Source organism: Petromyzon marinus, chromosome 21 (assembly GCF_048934315.1).
Source record: "Petromyzon marinus isolate PM22_M1 ecotype Great Lakes invasive population chromosome 21, UKy_Petmar_22M1.pri1.0, whole genome shotgun sequence".
Lineage (NCBI taxonomy): Eukaryota > Metazoa > Chordata > Hyperoartia > Petromyzontiformes > Petromyzontidae > Petromyzon > Petromyzon marinus.
This window is the reverse complement of record NC_133687.1, coordinates 4,336,850-4,356,407: the sequence shown is the minus strand read 5'-3', so window position 1 is coordinate 4,356,407 and position 19,558 is coordinate 4,336,850. Positions and strand designations below refer to the sequence as shown.

Sequence of the window (19,558 nt, the reverse complement as noted above, 5' to 3'; positions counted from 1 at the left end):
AGTGAATGGATGTGTGTGATCAATATATCTAATCGAGCGTGAATTGATATCTTTGTGATCAATAGAGCCATATGAGAGTGAATGGATATGTGCGATCAATATATCTAATTGAGCGTGAATTGATATCTGTGTGATCAATGGAGCCATATGAGAGTGAATGGATATGTGCGATCAATATATCTAATCGAGCGTGAATTGATATCTGTGTGATCAATAGAGCCATATGAGAGTGAATGAATATGTGTGTGATCAACAGAGCGAATCCAGCGTGAATGGATATGTGTGATCAAAATAGCCATATGAGAGTGAGTGATCTATGTGTGATCAATATATCTAATCGAGCGTGAATTGATATCTGTGTGATCAATAGAGCCATATTAGAGTGAGTGATCTCTGTGTGATCAACAGAGCTAATCCGAAGTGAATGGATCTGTGTGATCAATAGAGATAATTAAGAGTGGGCGGCTCTGTGTGTGATCAATAGAAGCATATGGGATTGAGTGGATCTCTGTGTGATCAATAGAGCTACTCGATGGTGAATGGATCTCTTTGTGATCAATAAAGCCGTATGAGAGTGAGTGGATCTGTGTTCAAAATAGCTGCACGAGTGAGTGATCTTTGTGCGATCAATACAGCCATATGAGAGTGAGTGTATCTCTGTGTGATCAATAAAGCTCATCGGGAGTGAATGGATCTCTTTGCGATCAATATATCCATATGAGAGTGAGTGGATCTGTGTGTGATCGATATAGCCATGAGAGTGAGTGTATCTGTGTGTGATCAATATATCCATATGAGAGTGAGTGTATCTGTGTGTGATCAATATATCCATGAGAGTGAGTGTATCTGTGTGTGATCAATATCCATATGAGAGTGAGCGTATCTGTGTGTGATCAATAGAGACATGGGAGTGAGTGTATCTGTGTGTGATCGATATATCCATATGAGAGTGAGTGTATCTGTGTGTGATCAATACAGCCATATGAGAGTGAGTGTATCTGTGTGTGATCAATATATCCATATGAGAGTTAGTGTATCTGTGTGTGATCAATATATCAATATGAGAGTTAGTGTATCTGTGTGTGATCAATAGAGACATGAGAGTGAGTGTATCTGTGTGTGATCGATATATCCATATGAGAGTGAGTGTATCTCTGTGTGATCAATATAGCCATATGAGAGTGAGTGTATCTGTGTGTGATCAATATATCCATATGCGAGTGAGTGTATCTGTGTGTGATCGATGTATCCATGAGAGTGAGTGTATCTGTGTGTGATCAACATAGCCATATGCGAGTGAGTGTATCTCTGTTCGACTAACGGAGCTCTTGGGAGAGTGACCGGATTTCCCGTGTACATCGACAGATCTCTGCGTGATCAATGCTCGCGATCGATTTGGCTTCGATTGATCATCGCGACGACCTTCGACCTCCCGAAATCACCAACGCAAAGCGGCAGTGACGGGAGACGCACAGCTGCGTCGTCGGTGCGGGAATCGACTCGATTAGAATCGATTTCCGCGCGACTCTGAATCATCTCGTCCGCAACAGCGGAAATCGATTTAAAAAGCGAGCGAATCGACTAAGCCGCCAATGTTAATAGACTCGTGCATCGATTCGATCTCGCACGGGAGACGGGGTGGGGCGGAATCGATTCGGGGAGTTCTGAGCGGATTCAGAAATTCCGGGGTTTGTGACGTGTGCAGGGCGCGGCGCGGAGGGAGAGAGACGGAGAGACGGACAGGGTGAGACGTACAGGTGAGACGGAGAGACGGACAGGTGAGATGTACAGGGTGAGACGTACAGGAGAGACGGAGAGACGGACAGGTGAGACGGAGAGACGGACAGGTGAGATGTACAGGGTGAGACGTACAGGTGAGATGTACAGGGTGAGACGTACAGGTGAGATGTACAGGGTGAGACGTACAGGTGAGATGTACAGGGTGAGACGTACAGGTGAGATGTACAGGGTGAGACGTACAGGTGAGATGTACAGGGTGAGACGTACAGGTGAGACGTACAGGTGAGACGGAGAGACGGACAGGGTGAGACGTACAGGTGAGACGGAGAGACGGACAGGGTGAGACGTACAGGTGAGACGTACAGGGTGAGACGGAGAGACGTACAGGTGAGATGTACAGGGTGAGACGGAGAGACGTACAGGTGAGACGGAGAGACGGACAGGGTGAGACGTACAGGTGAGATGTACAGGGTGAGACGTACAGGGTGAGACGTACAGGTGAGATGTACAGGGTGAGACGTACAGGGTGAGACGTACAGGTGAGATGTACAGGGTGAGACGTACAGGTGAGATGTACAGGGTGAGACGTACAGGTGAGATGTACAGGGTGAGACGTACAGGGTGAGACGTACAGGTGAGATGTACAGGGTGAGACGTACAGGTGAGATGTACAGGGTGAGACGTACAGGAGAGACGGACAGGGTGAGACGTACAGGTGAGATGTACAGGGTGAGACGTACAGGTGAGATGTACAGGGTGAGACGTACAGGAGAGACGGACAGGGTGAGACGTACAGGTGAGATGTACAGGGTGAGACGTACAGGGTGAGACGTACAGGTGAGATGTACAGGGTGAGACGTACAGGTGAGATGTACAGGGTGAGACGTACAGGAGAGACGGACAGGGTGAGACGTACAGGTGAGATGTACAGGGTGAGACGTACAGGTGAGATGTACAGGGTGAGACGTACAGGGTGAGACGTACAGGTGAGATGTACAGGGTGAGACGTACAGGTGAGATGTACAGGGTGAGACGTACAGGAGAGACGGAGAGACGGACAGGTGAGACGGAGAGACGGACAGGTGAGATGTACAGGGTGAGACGTACAGGTGAGATGTACAGGGTGAGACGTACAGGTGAGATGAACAGGGTGAGACGTACAGGTGAGATGTACAGGGTGAGACGTACAGGTGAGATGTACAGGGTGAGACGTACAGGTGAGACGGAGAGACGGACAGGAGAGACGGAGAGACGGACAGGTGAGATGCGGGGGAGTTGATAGAGAGTACACGGTGGGAGAGACACGGGGGGAGAGACACGGGGGGAGAGACACTGAGAGAGACACGGGGGGAGAGACGGGGGTGGGAGAGACACTGAGAGAGACACGGGGGGGGGGAGACACGGGGGGGAGAGACACTGAGAGAGACACGGAGGGAGAGACGGGGGGGGGGAGACACTGAGAGAGACACGGGGGGGGGGGAGACACGGGGGGGAGAGACACTGAGAGAGACACGGGGGGAGAGACGGGGGGGGGGACACTGGGAGAGACACGGGGGGGGGGGAGACACTGAGAGAGACACGGGGGGAGAGACACGGGAGTAGAGACACGGGGTTAGAGACACGGGGGGAGAGACACGGAGAGACAGGGACTGAGTATCATGTGATTATCTGGATTGTGAGATGCACTTCTCCCGAATTGACTGTGAAAGCCAAAGTTTGGATGCGTCTTGTAATAAAGTTTGGATGCGTGCGCGCGGGCGGGAGACCACATCTGTGACACTTTGTTGACGACACAGGGCGTGTGGTTTGGGGTCAGTGCGTCTTTACAATCCGGACGATCGCGGGTCACGGTGAAGTTCACCGTGAGGAAGTTCGCGGATTCACGATGACTGGTGGTGGTGGTGGTTCGTGGTGGTGGTTCGTGGTGGTGGTGGTGGTTCGTGGTGGTGGTGGTGATGATGCTAATGATGATAGTGGTGGTCATGATGATGATAATGGTGGTCATGATGATAATGATTGTGGTGGTGGTGATGGTGATGCTAATGATGATAGTGGTGGTCATGATGATGATAGTGGTGGTCATGATGATGATAATGGTGGTCATGATGATGATAATGGTGGTCATGATGATGATAGTGGTGGTCATGATGATGATAATGATTGTGGTGATGGTGATGCTAATGATGATAGTGGTGGTCATGATGATAATGATTGTGGTGATGGTGATAGTGGTGGTCATGATGATGATAGTGGTGGTCATGATGATGATAATGGTGGTCATGATGATGATAGTGGTGGTCATGATGATAATGATTGTGGTGATGGTGATGATAATGATTGTGGTGATGGTGATGGCGAGAGAGGGACTTTTCTGAGTGGAGCAGTGTGAGGGAAGAAGCGGAGAGAGTGGTGAGGAGTGAGTGGTGAGGAGTGAGTGGTGAGGAGTGAGTGGTGAGGAGTGAGTGGTGAGGAGTGAGTGGTGAGGAGTGAGTGGTGAGGAGTGAGTGAGTGGTGAGGAGTGAGTGGTGAGGAGTGAGTGAGTGGTGAGGAGTGAGTGAGTGGTGAGGAGTGAGTGAGTGGTGAGGAGTGAGTTGGTGAGGAGTGACTTAGTGGCTCGTGTGTTTGTGGGGAGCGGCAGTGTAGTCATTAGCGAACTGCGACACAAATCCGGTAACCCGGGTTCGACTCCCGCTCACGGCCACCACCTGTGACAATTATCTGAACCGGTCCTGGGCCTCCCCTAGGTCGACTCCGCCTCGAATGAGTTCCTGGTACGATGTGTAAACATCGCTTCTCGGGAGACAAAGGCGGCCGGGTGTGGTGCTGCCCACACCTATCCACTCGTGCGCCGCTCTTTGCTAACAGCACTTGTCCCGAGAGCCTGTTAGAGGCTACACGGAGTGGGGGGGAGTGGGGGATGGGGATGTTTGTCTTTTTGTACCACGGGAGGGCATCATTTGAAGATAGATCCTGGGTCTCTGATGCTGCGAGCCTGGGGCATGTGGGCGGTAACTGTGAGGGCCTTAGCGAGAGCTGGACGGCTGGATACGTGGGGCTCCCTGGTTGGTGCACCTTTGTATTTGTGAGTGGGTGGGTGGGTGGTTGAGTGGTGTCTGCGACTCGCAGCGTGGTGGATGAGACGACACGGTCCGTGTCTGGTCGCGGCCCGAGTCCTCGACACATGGCCACGGCAATCTTGGCGTGAAGTTCACGGTGACGCCGCTGTTGTAGCGATAACAGCAGGACGGCGACGATGGCTACTGGCCAAGTGAGAGGCGGCGTGACCTATATCGGTGGTGGCGTGCGATGACGACGCTGAAGGCGCAGCGGCTGTTGATAATTACCGCGGTTGAACAATTGAAGCTGCTCTGCTCTTGCTCGTGGTCATTAAGTGACGGGTGACTCGGCCCAAAAAATCATCCCTGGGTTCAACACCCAGCCCGGTGCGAGACCTGCCCAACCGGTCTCGCCGGGTCTAGGCGCAGCAGTGAGAGTGTGGCATTGTTTGAATAGGGATGAGTAGGCGCGCGTGCGTGTGCGCGTGCGTGTGCGCGTACGCGCCTTGAAACCCGGCGAGCCGAGTTCCATTCCCGCCGAACCGGTCCTGGGCCTCCGTCAGAGTCTACTCGGCCCGAGAATAATATACGTGGAACGATGCGCAAACATCGAAGACAAAGGCGACCGTGCGTGGTTGCTGGGCACTCACCACCGCGTCGTTGCTCCGTGACGGCCTTGACCGGTGCCACTCGCTAAAACAGCGCTTGTCCCAAAAGTACGTTAAGGCTATACGGGGGATCTTTGTCTTTGTACTGTGTATGTACATAGCATGGGGAGCCGCGGGGTGCAGCGGTTAGCGCGCCGCGAGAGTGAACCCGCCGGCCCGAATTTCGATTCCCACGCGGTGAGTATTTGGAGCCCGTCCTGGGCCTCTCCTAGATCCGCTCAGCCTCAAATGAGAAGCCTGTCACGGAGTCGTCCGGAGGATTATGCTCGGCAAAAAACAACTTCGTCTTTCCGGAAGATGATGATGATGACGACGACGACGATAAATCGGCCGGATTATAAGAGGCACCATCTGGCCCCAGCTCTTGAATACGCTGTAAGGTAGGGAGGTCGATTAATCCACAGCGGCGGCTTTTGGCTGAACCATTGATCAAAAGGCGGCGGTCACCGCCGCATCGCGCGGCGCTTTCAGATGCGCGTCTGCGGCCGTCTGGAACGCTCTTCCGACATTACGAAGGCACTGGGGCTCTGCAGCTTTTAAGTCGTCTAGATTGACGAACGAACTTCTGTACAATTGCTTTTTTACATTAAGTTTGTTGTACTCCCCGAAAGACGTTCAACATTCACTATCAATTTTTTATTTTATTTTACCAGGTAAGGCTCTTTTTTTCAGAAGCGACCTCGCCACAAATGACAGCTCAAAGAGAACTGGCTTACCACGTGGAGATATACATACAGTATGGTGATCGAGCAAATGAGTGAATGCATCTCACATTCGTGTCTGTTGCCCGTTGTTCTGTCCCGTGTCCCCGTGTCTCCAGAATTTTGCTGTCCACTCATCTGAAATCGAGCATCTATGGCGGCTAAGGTAGGAGTAAGTCCCCGTGCCTCCGTGAGTGAGTCTCATGTGTCCGAGTGCACGTGTCCCTGAGACCCTGAGTGTCTAAGTCCCTGGGTTCTCGTGTACAGGAGTCCCCCTTGTCTCTGAGTCCCTTTGTCTCAATGTCCATACAGTGAGGGAAAAAAGTATTTGATCCCCTGCGGATTTTGTACGTTTGCCCACTGACAAAGAAATGACCAGTCTATCATTTTAATGGTAGGTTTATTTGAACAGTGAGAGACAGAATAACAACAACAAAAAATCCAGAAAAACGCATGTCAAAAATTGTCATAAATTGATTTGCATTTTAATGAGGGAAATAAGTATTTGACCCCTCTGCAAAATATGACTTAGTACTTGGTGGCAAAACCCTGGTTGGCAATCACAGAGGTCAGACGTTTCTTGTAGTTGGCCACCAGGTTTGCACACATCTCAGGAGGGATTTTGTCCCACTCCTCTTTGCAGATCTTCTCCAAGTCATTAAGGTTTTGAGGCTGACGTTTGGCAACTCGAACCTTCAGCTCCCTCCACAGATTTTCTATGGGATTAAGGTCTGGAGACTGGCTAGGCCACTCCAGGACCTTAATGTGCTTCTTCTTGAGCCACTCCTTTGTTGCCTTGGCCGTGTGTTTTGGGTCATTGTCATGCTGGAATACCCATCCACGACCCATTTTCAATGCCCTGGCTGAGGGAAGGAGGTTCTCACCCAAGATTTGACGGTACATGGCCCCGTCCATCGTCCCTTTGATGCGGTGAAGTTGTCCTGTCCCCTTAGCATAAAAACACCCCCAAAGCATAATGTTTCCACCTCCATGTTTGACGGTGGGGATGGTGTTCTTGGGGTCATAGGCAGCATTCCTCCTCCAAACACAGCGAGTTGAGTTGATGCCAAAGAGCTCCATTTTGGTCTCATCTGACCACAACACTTTCACCCAGTTGTCCTCTAAATCATTCAGATGTTCATTGGCAAACTTCAGACGGGCATGTATATGTGCTTTCTTGAGCAGGGGGACCTTGCGGGCGCTGCAGGATTTCAGTCCTTCACGGCGTAGTGTGTTACCAATTGTTTTCTTGGTGACTATGGTCCCAGCTGCCTTGAGATCATTGACAAGATCCTCCCGTGTAGTTCTGGGCTGATTCCTCACCGTTCTCATGATCATTGCAACTCCACGAGGTGAGATCTTGCATGGAGCCCCAGGCCAAGGGAGATTGACAGTTCTTTTGTGTTTCTTCCATTTGCGAATAATCGCACCAACTGTTGTCACCTTCTCACCAAGCTGCTTGGCAATGGTCTTGTAGCCCATTCCAGCCTTGTGTAGGTCTACAATCTTGTCCCTGACATCCTTGGAGAGCTCTTTGGTCTTGGCCATGAGTCCCTTTGTCTTGGAATCTCCAAGTCCCTGTGTCCCTGGGTTCTCATGTACAGGAGTCCCCATGTCTCCCGAGTCCCTATGTCCCTCAGTCCCCGTGTTTCCCCAGTCTCTTTGTCTCCAAGTCTGTCTCTAGGTGTCTCAGAATCTACCCACCCCCCTGCCCCAAGCGTCTCTCTCCCTCCAAGCTCTCTGACCCCCATGACCCCTGTCTCTCCCCCCCCCCCCGCCGCCCACCACGTGTTGACCCCCCCCCCAACCCCCAGGGGTCACGTGGGACCATCCGGGACTTCCCGGGATTCAACGCAGATGCGGACGCGCAGATTCTGCGCAAGGCCATGAAGGGCTTCGGTGAGCGGTGGGGTCAAGGTCACGAGGTCGCGGTCATCGAGCTCCATGGGTCAAGCTCAGTGGGTTAAGGTCAATAGGTCGCGCTCATGTGGGTCAGGCAAAGTGGATCACTTGCCAAGGGGTCTATCAAGAAGGTTAGGGCCAGCGTCAAGAGGTCAAATGAATGGGATCCGGGTGTTTGGGGTCAGAGGAGGCTACGTGAACGTAGCGTTGGAAGTTTATGTCAACGTCAGATGTATGTCCGTCTCCCCGTGTCTCTCCGTGTCCCCCTGACCCCGTGGTGTGTCTCCCCCGTGTCTCCCCCGTGTCTCCCCCGTGTCTCCCCCCGTGTCTCCCCCGTGTCTCCCCCCCGTGTCTCCCCCGTGACTCCCCCGTGTCTCCCCCGTGTCTCCCCCGTGTCTCCCCCGTGTCTCCCCCCGTGTCTCCCCCCGTGTCTCCCCCGTGTCTCCCCCCGTGTTTCCCCCGTGTTTCCCCCGTGTCTCCCCCGTGTCTCCCCCGTGTCTCCCCCCGTGTCTCCCCCGTGACTCCCCCGTGTCTCCCCCCGTGTCTCCCCCGTGTCTCCCCCCGTGTCTCCCCCGTGTCTCCGCCGTGTATCCCCCCGTGTCTCCCCCGTGTCTCCCCCCGTGTCTCCCCTGTGTCTCTCCTGTGTCTCCCCCCGTGTCTCCCCTGTGTCTCCCCCGTGTCTCCCCCCGTGTCTCCCCCGGTGTTTCCCCAGTGTCTCCCCCGTGTCTCCCCCGTGTCTCCCCCCGTGTCTCCCCCCGTGTCTCCCCCGTGTCTCCCCCGTGTCTCCCCCGTGTCTCCCCCCCTGTCTCCCCCCGTGTCTCCCCCGTGTCTCCCCCGTGTCTCCCCAGGCACGGATGAGAAAAGCATCATCGATGTCCTCACGCGGCGCAGCTTCGCCCAGAGACAGAAAATCATCGAGGCCTTCAAGACCGCTTTCGGCAGGGTGGGTTCGTCATGGCCGTGTCTGTGAGATCGGAGTGGCTGTGTCATAGTCGATATGAACAGCAGAGGGCAGCACTGACACACTCACACCCTGCCACACGAGAGGAGTGCTCCTCGCTTGAGATCCATCGATTCACCACACAGAGACCCACAGACTCGCCACACAGAGAGCCATAGACTCGCCACACAGAGAGCCATAGACTCGCCACACAGAGACCCATAGACTCGCCACACAGAGACCCATAGACTCGCCACACAGAGACCCATAGACTCGCCACACAGAGACCCATAGACTCACCACACAGAGACCCATAGACTCGCCACACAGAGAGGCATAGACTCGCCACACAGAGACCCATAGACTCGCCACACAGAGACCCATAGACTCGCCACACAGAGACCCATAGACTCGCCACACAGAGACCCATAGACTCACCACACAGAGACCCATAGACTCGCCACACAGAAACCCATAGACTCGCCACACAGAGACCCACAGACTCGCCACACAGAGACCCATAGACTCGCCACACAGAGACCCATAGACTCGCCACACAGAGACCCACAGACTCGCCACACAGAGACCCACAGACTCGCCACACAGAGACCCATAGACTCACCACACAGAGACCCATAGAATCGCCACACAGAGACCCATAGACTCGCCACACAGAGACCCATAGACTCGCCACACAGAGATCCATAGACTCACCACACAGAGACCCATAGACTCGCCACACAGAGAGCCATAGACTCGCCACACAGAGACCCATAGACTCGCCACACAGAGACCCATAGACTCGCCACACAGAGACCCATAGACTCGCCACACAGAGACCCACAGACTCGCCACACAGAGACCCACAGACTCGCCATACAGAGACCCACAGACTCACCACACAGAGACTCATAGACTCGCCACACAGAGACCCATAGACTCGCCACACAGAGACCCATAGACTCGCCACACAGAGACCCATAGACTCGCCACACAGAGACCCATAGACTCGCCACACAGAGACCCATAGACTCGCCACACAGAGACCCATAGACTCGCCACACAGAGACCCATAGACTCGCCACACAGAGACCCATAGACTCACCACACCGAGACCCATAGACTCACCACACAGAGACCCACAGACTCGCCACGCAGAGACCCATAGACTCGCCACACAGAGACCCATAGACTCGCCACACAGAGACCCATAGACTCGCCACACAGAGACCCATAGACTCGCCACACAGAGACCCATAGACTCGCCACACAGAGAGCCATAGACTCGCCACACAGAGACCCATAGACTCGCCACACAGAGACCCATAGACTCACCACACAGAGACCCACAGACTCACCACACAGAGACCTATAGACTCACCACACAGAGACCCACAGACTCACCACACACAGACCCACAGACTCACCACACAGAGACCCGTAGACTCGCCACACAGAGACCCGCAGACTCGCCACACAGAGACCCATAGACTCACCACACATAGACCCATAGACTCACCACACAGAGACCCACAGACTCACCACACAGAGACCCACAGACTCACCACACAGAGACCCATAGACTCGCCACACAGAGACCCACAGACTCGCCACACAGAGACCCACAGACTCGCCACACAGAGACCCACATACTCACCACACAAAGACCCATAGATTCGCCACACAGACCCACAGACTCGCCACACAGAGACCCACAGACTCGCCACACAGTAACCCACAGACTCACCACACAGTCACCCACAGACTCACCACGCAGAGACCTACAGACTCGCCACACAGAGACCCACAGACTCGCCACACAGTAACCCACAGACTCACCACACAGTCACCCACAGACTCACCACACAGAGACCTACAGACTCACCATGCAGAGACCCACAGACTTGCCACACAGAGACCCACAGACTTGCCACACAGAGACCCACAGACTCGCCACACAGAAACCCACAGACTCGCCACACAGAGACCCATAGACTCGCCACATAGAGACCCATAGACTCGCCACACAGAGACCCATAGACTCGCCACACAGAGACCCATAGACTCGCCACACAGAGACCCATAGACTCGCCACACAGAGAGCCATAGACTCGCCACACAGAGACCCATAGACTCGCCACACAGAGACCCACAGACTCACCACACAGAGACCTATAGACTCACCACACAGAGACCCACAGACTCACCACACAGAGACCCACAGACTCACCACACAGAGACCCATAGACTCGCCACACAGAAACCCGCAGACTCGCCACACAGAGACCCATAGACTCACCACACAGAGACCCATAGACTCACCACACAGAGACCCACAGACTCACCACACAGAGACCCACAGACTCACCACACAGAGACCCATAGACTCGCCACACAGAGACCCACAGACTCGCCACACAGAGACCCACAGACTCGCCACACAGAGACCCACATACTCACCACACAGAGACCCATAGCCTCGCCACACAGACCCACAGACTCGCCACACAGAGACCCACAGACTCACCACACAGTAACCCACAGACTCACCACACAGTAACCCACAGACTCACCACGCAGAGACCTACAGACTCACCATGCAGAGACCCGCAGACTCGCCACACAGAGACCCACAGACTCGCCACACAGAGACCCACAGACTCGCCACACAGAGACCCACATACTCACCACACAAAGACCCATAGATTCGCCACACAGACCCACAGACTCGCCACACAGAGACCCACAGACTCGCCACACAGTAACCCACAGACTCACCACACAGTCACCCACAGACTCACCACACAGAGACCTACAGACTCACCATGCAGAGACCCACAGACTTGCCACACAGAGACCCACAGACTTGCCACACAGAGACCCACAGACTCGCCACACAGAAACCCACAGACTCGCCACACAGAGACCCATAGACTCGCCACATAGAGACCCATAGACTCGCCACACAGAGACCCATAGACTCGCCACACAGAGACCCATAGACTCGCCACACAGAGACCCATAGACTCGCCACACAGAGAGCCATAGACTCGCCACACAGAGACCCATAGACTCGCCACACAGAGACCCACAGACTCACCACATAGAGACCTATAGACTCACCACACAGAGACCCACAGACTCACCACACAGAGACCCACAGACTCACCACACAGAGACCCATAGACTCGCCACACAGAAACCCGCAGACTCGCCACACAGAGACCCATAGACTCACCACACAGAGACCCATAGACTCACCACACAGAGACCCACAGACTCACCACACAGAGACCCACAGACTCACCACACAGAGACCCATAGACTCGCCACACAGAGACCCACAGACTCGCCACACAGAGACCCACAGACTCGCCACACAGAGACCCACATACTCACCACACAAAGACCCATAGATTCGCCACACAGACCCACAGACTCGCCACACAGAGACCCACAGACTCGCCACACAGTAACCCACAGACTCACCACACAGTCACCCACAGACTCACCACACAGAGACCTACAGACTCACCATGCAGAGACCCACAGACTTGCCACACAGAGACCCACAGACTTGCCACACAGAGACCCACAGACTCGCCACACAGAAACCCACAGACTCGCCACACAGAGACCCATAGACTCGCCACATAGAGACCCATAGACTCGCCACACAGAGACCCATAGACTCGCCACACAGAGACCCATAGACTCGCCACACAGAGACCCATAGACTCGCCACACAGAGAGCCATAGACTCGCCACACAGAGACCCATAGACTCGCCACACAGAGACCCACAGACTCACCACATAGAGACCTATAGACTCACCACACAGAGACCCACAGACTCACCACACAGAGACCCACAGACTCACCACACAGAGACCCATAGACTCGCCACACAGAAACCCGCAGACTCGCCACACAGAGACCCATAGACTCACCACACAGAGACCCATAGACTCACCACACAGAGACCCACAGACTCACCACACAGAGACCCACAGACTCACCACACAGAGACCCATAGACTCGCCACACAGAGACCCACAGACTCGCCACACAGAGACCCACAGACTCGCCACACAGAGACCCACATACTCACCACACAGAGACCCATAGCCTCGCCACACAGACCCACAGACTCGCCACACAGAGACCCACAGACTCGCCACACAGTAACCCACAGACTCACCACACAGTAACCCACAGACTCACCACGCAGAGACCTACAGACTCACCATGCAGAGACCCGCAGACTCGCCACACAGAGACCCACAGACTCGCCACACAGAGACCCACAGACTCGCCACACAGAGACCCACAGACTCGCCACACAGAGACCCACAGACTCGCCACACAGAGACCCACAGACTCGCCACATAGGGACCACAGACTCACCACACAGCCCCACAGACTCACCATACAGAGACCCATAGACTCACCACACAGAGACCCATAGACTCACCACACAGAGACCCACAGACTCACCACACAGAGACCCATAGACTCGCCACACAGAGACCCGCAGACTCGCCACACAGAGACCCATAGACTCACCACACAGAGACCCATAGACTCAACACACAGAGACCCACAGACTCACCACACAGAGACCCACAGACTCACCACACAGAGACCCACAGACTCACCACACAGAGACCCACAGACTCGCCACACAGAGACCCACAGACTCGCCACACAGAGACCCACAGACTCACCACACAGAGACCCACAGACTCACCACACAGAGACCCACAGACTCACCACACAGAGACCCACAGACTCACCACACAGAGACCCACAGACTCGCCACACAGAGACCCACAGACTCGCCACACAGAGACCCACAGACTCGCCACACAGTAACCCACAGACTCACCACACAGTAACCCACAGACTCACCACGCAGAGACCTACAGACTCACCATGCAGAGACCCGCAGACTCGCCACACAGAGACCCACAGACTCGCCACACAGAGACCCACAGACTCGCCACACAGAGACCCACATACTCACCACACAAAGACCCATAGATTCGCCACACAGACCCACAGACTCGCCACACAGAGACCCACAGACTCGCCACACAGTAACCCACAGACTCACCACACAGTCACCCACAGACTCACCACGCAGAGACCTACAGACTCGCCACACAGAGACCCACAGACTCGCCACACAGTAACCCACAGACTCACCACACAGTCACCCACAGACTCACCACACAGAGACCTACAGACTCACCATGCAGAGACCCACAGACTTGCCACACAGAGACCCACAGACTTGCCACACAGAGACTCACAGACTCGCCACACAGAAACCCACAGACTCGCCACACAGAGACCCATAGACTCGCCACATAGAGACCCATAGACTCGCCACACAGAGACCCATAGACTCGCCACACAGAGACCCATAGACTCGCCACACAGAGACCCATAGACTCGCCACACAGAGAGCCATAGACTCGCCACACAGAGACCCATAGACTCGCCACACAGAGACCCACAGACTCACCACATAGAGACCTATAGACTCACCACACAGAGACCCACAGACTCACCACACAGAGACCCACAGACTCACCACACAGAGACCCATAGACTCGCCACACAGAAACCCGCAGACTCGCCACACAGAGACCCATAGACTCACCACACAGAGACCCATAGACTCACCACACAGAGACCCACAGACTCACCACACAGAGACCCACAGACTCACCACACAGAGACCCATAGACTCGCCACACAGAGACCCACAGACTCGCCACACAGAGACCCACAGACTCGCCACACAGAGACCCACATACTCGCCACACAGAGACCCACATACTCACCACACAGAGACCCATACCCTCGCCACACAGACCCACAGACTCGCCACACAGAGACCCACAGACTCGCCACACAGTAACCCACAGACTCACCACACAGTAACCCACAGACTCACCACGCAGAGACCTACAGACTCACCATGCAGAGACCCGCAGACTCGCCACACAGAGACCCACAGACTCGCCACACAGAGACCCACAGACTCGCCACACAGAGACCCACAGACTCGCCACACAGAAACCCGCAGACTCGCCACACAGAGACCCATAGACTCACCACACAGAGACCCATAGACTCACCACACAGAGACCCACAGACTCACCACACAGAGACCCACAGACTCACCACACAGAGACCCATAGACTCGCCACACAGAGACCCACATACTCACCACACAGAGACCCACAGACTCGCCACACAGACCCACAGACTCGCCACACAGAGACCCACAGACTCGCCACACAGTAACCCACAGACTCACCACACAGTAACCCACAGACTCACCACGCAGAGACCTACAGACTCACCATGCAGAGACCCGCAGACTCGCCACACAGAGACCCACAGACTCGCCACACAGAGACCCACAGACTCGCCACACAGAGACCCACAGACTCGCCACACAGAGACCCACAGACTCGCCACACAGAGACCCATAGACTCACCACACAGTCAACAGCGCACTGACTGGACTCCCCATCCTGAGGTCTCCGGTTCGATTCCATCTCTCTGCTGGGCAGCTGTTTATCACGGTGTGGTGTGAACGGGGGAGGTGGTGGGGGACAAGTTTCTTAGCTGCTGCTGCTGCTGTGTGAATGGGTTCAGCCAGCGCAGTGAGTCTGCGGTGGGTGGGGTAAGGTGTGGGTACTCCCACGTGACTCCCCCCCCCCCACAGGACCTGGTGGCGGACGTGAAGTCGGAGGTGTCGGGGACGCTGGAGCTGGTGTTGGTGGCGCTGCTCACGGCGCCAGACAAATACGACGCCGCCGAGATGAGGTTCGCTCTCAAGGTGAGGGAGCAGTGGGGGGGGAGGTTGGGGGGGGAGCGTGGGGTTATGTGGGTGGGTGGGTGGGTATGTGGGTGGTGAGGTGGGTGGGTGTGTGGGTGGGTGTGTGGGTGTGTGGGTATGTGGGTGGTGAGGTGGGTGGGTGGGTATCTGGGTGGTGAGGTGGGTGGGTGTGTGGGTGGTGAGGTGGGTGGGTGTGTGGGTGTGTGGGTATGTGGGTGGTTAGGTGGGTGGGTATCTGGGTGGTGAGGTGGGTGGGTGTGTGGGTGTGTGGGTATGTGGGTGGTTAGGTGGGTGGGTGTGTGGGTATCTGGGTGGTGAGGTGGGTGGGTATGTGGGTGGTTAGGTGGGTATGTGGGTGTGTGGGTATGTGGGTGGTTAGGTGGGTGGGTGTGTGGGTATCTGGGTGGTGAGGTGGGTGGGTATGTGGGTGGTTAGGTGGGTATGTGGGTGTGTGGGTATGTGGGTGGTGAGGTGGGTGGGTGGTGAGGTGTGTGGGTATGTGGGTGGTGAGGTGGGTATGTTGGTGGTGAGGTGGGTATGTGGGTGGGTGGATGTGTGTGTGGGTATGTGGGTGGGTGGGTGGGTGTGTATGTGGGTGGGTGTGTGTGTATGTGGGTGGTGAGGTGGGTATGTGGGTGGTGAGGTGGGTATGTGGGTGGGTGGATGTGTGTGTGGGTATGTGTGTGGGTGTGTGGGTATGTGGGTGGTGAGGTGGGTATGTGGGTGGGAGGTGTGTGGGTGTGTGGGTATGTGGGTGTGTGTATGTGCAGTGCCGGATTATCTTAGTAGCAACAGTAGCTACATATGTAGTAGCTACACGCCCGGTACTTTCAAGGGCCCCACGCTAAATGCTTTCAAGCTATCCAATCCGGTCAGTGATTCTGCACTTGCTCAATTACTATAGTACTATACCGCCTTCAACTTTTATGAACGACTGGGTGTTTAAGGTTAGCCATTTGTTGTATTATCTGGTTTGTATTGCAAATGAAAAAAATACAATTACTTTACTATGCTAGTAAAAAAGTTAGTGTTTTCATATGTTTATTTTTTAGGGCCCCTTTATAACATATGCTACAGGCCTCGCACTAGCTGAATCCGGCACTGGGTATGTGTGTGGGTATGTGGGTGGGTGGGTAGGTAGGTGGGTGGGTGGGTAGGTGGGATGGTATGTGGGTGGGTATGTGGGTGGGTGGGTGAGTGGGTGGTTATGTGGGTGGGTGGGTTGGTGAGTGGGTGGGTGGGTAGGTGGGATGGTATGTGGGTGGGTGGGTAGGTGGGTATGTGGGATGGTATGTGGGTGGGTAGGTGGGTGGGTGGGTAGGTGGGATGGTATGTGAGTGGGTATGTGGGTGGGTGAGTGGGTGGGTATGTAGGTGGGTGGGTGGGATGGTATGTGGGTGGGTAGGTGGGTATGTGGGATGGTATGTGGGTGGGTAGGTGGGTGGGTGGGTGAGTGGGTGGGTGAGTGGATGGGTAGGTGGGTATGTGGGTGAGTGGGTATGTGGGTGAGTGGGTATGTGGGTGAGTGGGTATGTGGGTGGGTAGGTGGGTGGGTGAGTAAGTGGGTGGGTGAGTGGATGGGTAGGTGGGTGGATGGGTATGTGGGTGAGTGGGTGGGTCGGTGAGTGGGTGGGTGAGTGGGTGAGTGGGTGAGTGGGTGGGTGGGTGAGTGGGTGGGTGGGTGAGTGGGTGGGTGGGTGAGTGGGTGGGTGGGTGAGTGGGTGGGTGGGTGAGTGAGTGGATGGGTAGGTGGGTGGGTGGGTGAGTGGGTAGGTGGGTGGGTGGGTGGGTGAGTGAGTGGGTGGGTGGGTGAGTGCGTGAGTGAGTGGGTGGGTGAGTGAGTGGGTGGGTGGGTGAGTGGGTAGGTGAGTGGGTGGGTGAGTGGGTGAGTGGGTGGGTGGGTGAGGGTGGGTGAGTGAGTGAGTGGGTGAGTGAGTGAGTGGGTGGGTGAGTGAGTGGGTGAGTGGGTGGGTGAGTGAGTGAGTGAGTGGGTGAGTGAGTGAGTGGGTGAGTGAGTGAGTGAGTGGGTGAGTGAGTGAGTGGGTGAGTGAGTGGGTGAGTGAGTGGGTGGGTGGGTGAGTGAGTGGGTGGGTGGGTGAGTGGGTGGGTGAGTGGGTGAGTGAGTGGGTGGGTGAGTGGGTGAGTGAGTGGGTGGGTGGGTGGGTGGGTGAGTGGGTGGGTGAGTGGGTGAGTGAGTGGGTGGGTGAGTGGGTGGGTGAGTGGGTGGGTGGGTGAGTGGGTGGGTGAGTGGGTGGGTGAGTGGGTGGGTGGGTGAGTGGGTGGGTGAGTGAGTGGGTGGGTGAGTGGGTGGGTGAGTGGGTGGGTGGGTGAGTGGGTGGGTGAGTGAGTGGGTGGGTGAGTGGGTGGGTGAGTGGGTGAGTGGGTGAGTGAGTGGGTGGGTGAGTGGGTGGGTGAGTGGGTGAGTGGGTGGGTGAGTGGGTGGGTGAGTGAGTGAGTGGGTGAGTGGGTGGGTGAGTGGGTGGGTGAGTGGGTGGGTGAGTGAGTGGGTGGGTGAGTGAGTGGGTGAGTGGGTGAGTGGGTGAGTGAGTGAGTGGGTGGGTGAGTGAGTGGGTGAGTGAGTGAGTGGGTGAGTGGGTGGGTGAGTGGGTGGGTGAGTGAGTAATCCCGCGTGTTTTCCCCAGGGAGCTGGCACTGATGAAGACATCCTCATCGAGGTGCTGGCATCACGAACTAACCGCCAGTTGCAGGCGCTGGTGCGGGCCTACAAGCACGGTGAGCTGGGATCATGATTTGGTGGACGAGGTGGGCGGCTCAGCCCCCCCCCTTACCCCCGGTCTGGAGGAGGGGGGGGGGGGCTGGCTTCCCCCAACACTGCAGTTTGGACAAGGACACTGGTGCGATGTGTTGTCTCTGTATCACCGTGTGTGTGTGTGTCTCACCGTGTGTCTCACTGTCTGTGTGCACTCTGTGAGTGTGTGTGTCTCACTGTGTGAGTGTGTCTCACCGTGTGTGTGTGTCTCACCGTGTGCGTGTGTCTCAATGTCCGTGTGCACCGTGTGTGTGTGTCTCACCGTGTGTGTCTCACTGTCCGTGTGCACCGTGTCTGTGTGTCTCACTATGTGTCCGTGTGTCTCATGATGCCTGTGCATGTCTGTGTGTCTCACCGTGTGTGTCCGTGTGTCTCACCATGCCTGTGCATGTCTGTGTGTCTCACTGTGTGTGTCCGTGCGTCCGTGTGCACCGTGTGTGTCTCACCGTGTGTGTCTCACTGTCCGTGTGCACCGTGTCTGTGTGTCTCACTATGTGTCCGTGTGTCTCACGATTCCTGTGCATGTCTGTGTCTCACCGTGTGTTTCACCGTGTCTCACTGTGTGTGTCTCACCGTGTCTCACCGTGTGTGTCTGTGTCTCACCGTGTGTGTCCGTGTGTCCGTGTGCACCGTGTGTGTCTGTGTCTCACTGTGTGTGTCTGTCTCACCTTGTGTGTCTGTGTCTCACCGTGTGTGTCTGTGTCTCACCGTGTGTGTCCGTGTGTCTCACCATGCCTGTGCATGTCTGTGTGTCTCACTGTGTGTGTCTGTGTGTCTCACCGTGTGTGTCTCACCGTGTGTGTCTCTGTCTCGCCGTGTGTGTCTGTGTCTCACCGTGTGTCTCACCGTGTCTCACCGTGTGTGTCTGTGTCTCACCGTGTGTCTCACCGTGTCTCACCGTGTGTGTCTGTGTCTCACCGTGC

The 19,558-nt window shown here is 55.4% G+C and overlaps 1 protein-coding gene across 5 annotated transcripts in view; it reads left to right on the top strand.

Annotated features, from left to right (window-relative positions):
• Nucleotides 1-1,644: 1,644 nt before the first annotated feature.
• LOC116937907 (annexin A5-like) overlaps nt 1,645-19,558 on the top strand; it is a 26,385-nt gene continuing 8,471 nt past the window's right edge. The window contains exons 1-6 of one of the 5 annotated variants that reach the window (XM_076068427.1): nt 1,645-1,757; nt 6,285-6,331; nt 7,980-8,064; nt 8,916-9,010; nt 15,752-15,865; nt 18,508-18,598. In XM_076068427.1, coding sequence (XP_075924542.1) covers nt 6,320-6,331; nt 7,980-8,064; nt 8,916-9,010; nt 15,752-15,865; nt 18,508-18,598 — 397 coding nt within the window. In that variant the 5' untranslated portion in view covers nt 1,645-1,757; nt 6,285-6,319. Of the gene's footprint in view, nt 1,758-2,174; nt 2,198-2,604; nt 2,659-2,930; nt 2,958-5,306; nt 5,513-6,284; nt 6,332-7,979; nt 8,065-8,915; nt 9,011-15,751; nt 15,866-18,507; nt 18,599-19,558 lie in introns of those variants that run through there. The other 4 variants (XM_076068430.1, XM_076068428.1, XM_076068429.1 and 1 more) reach the window with 4 other exon arrangements.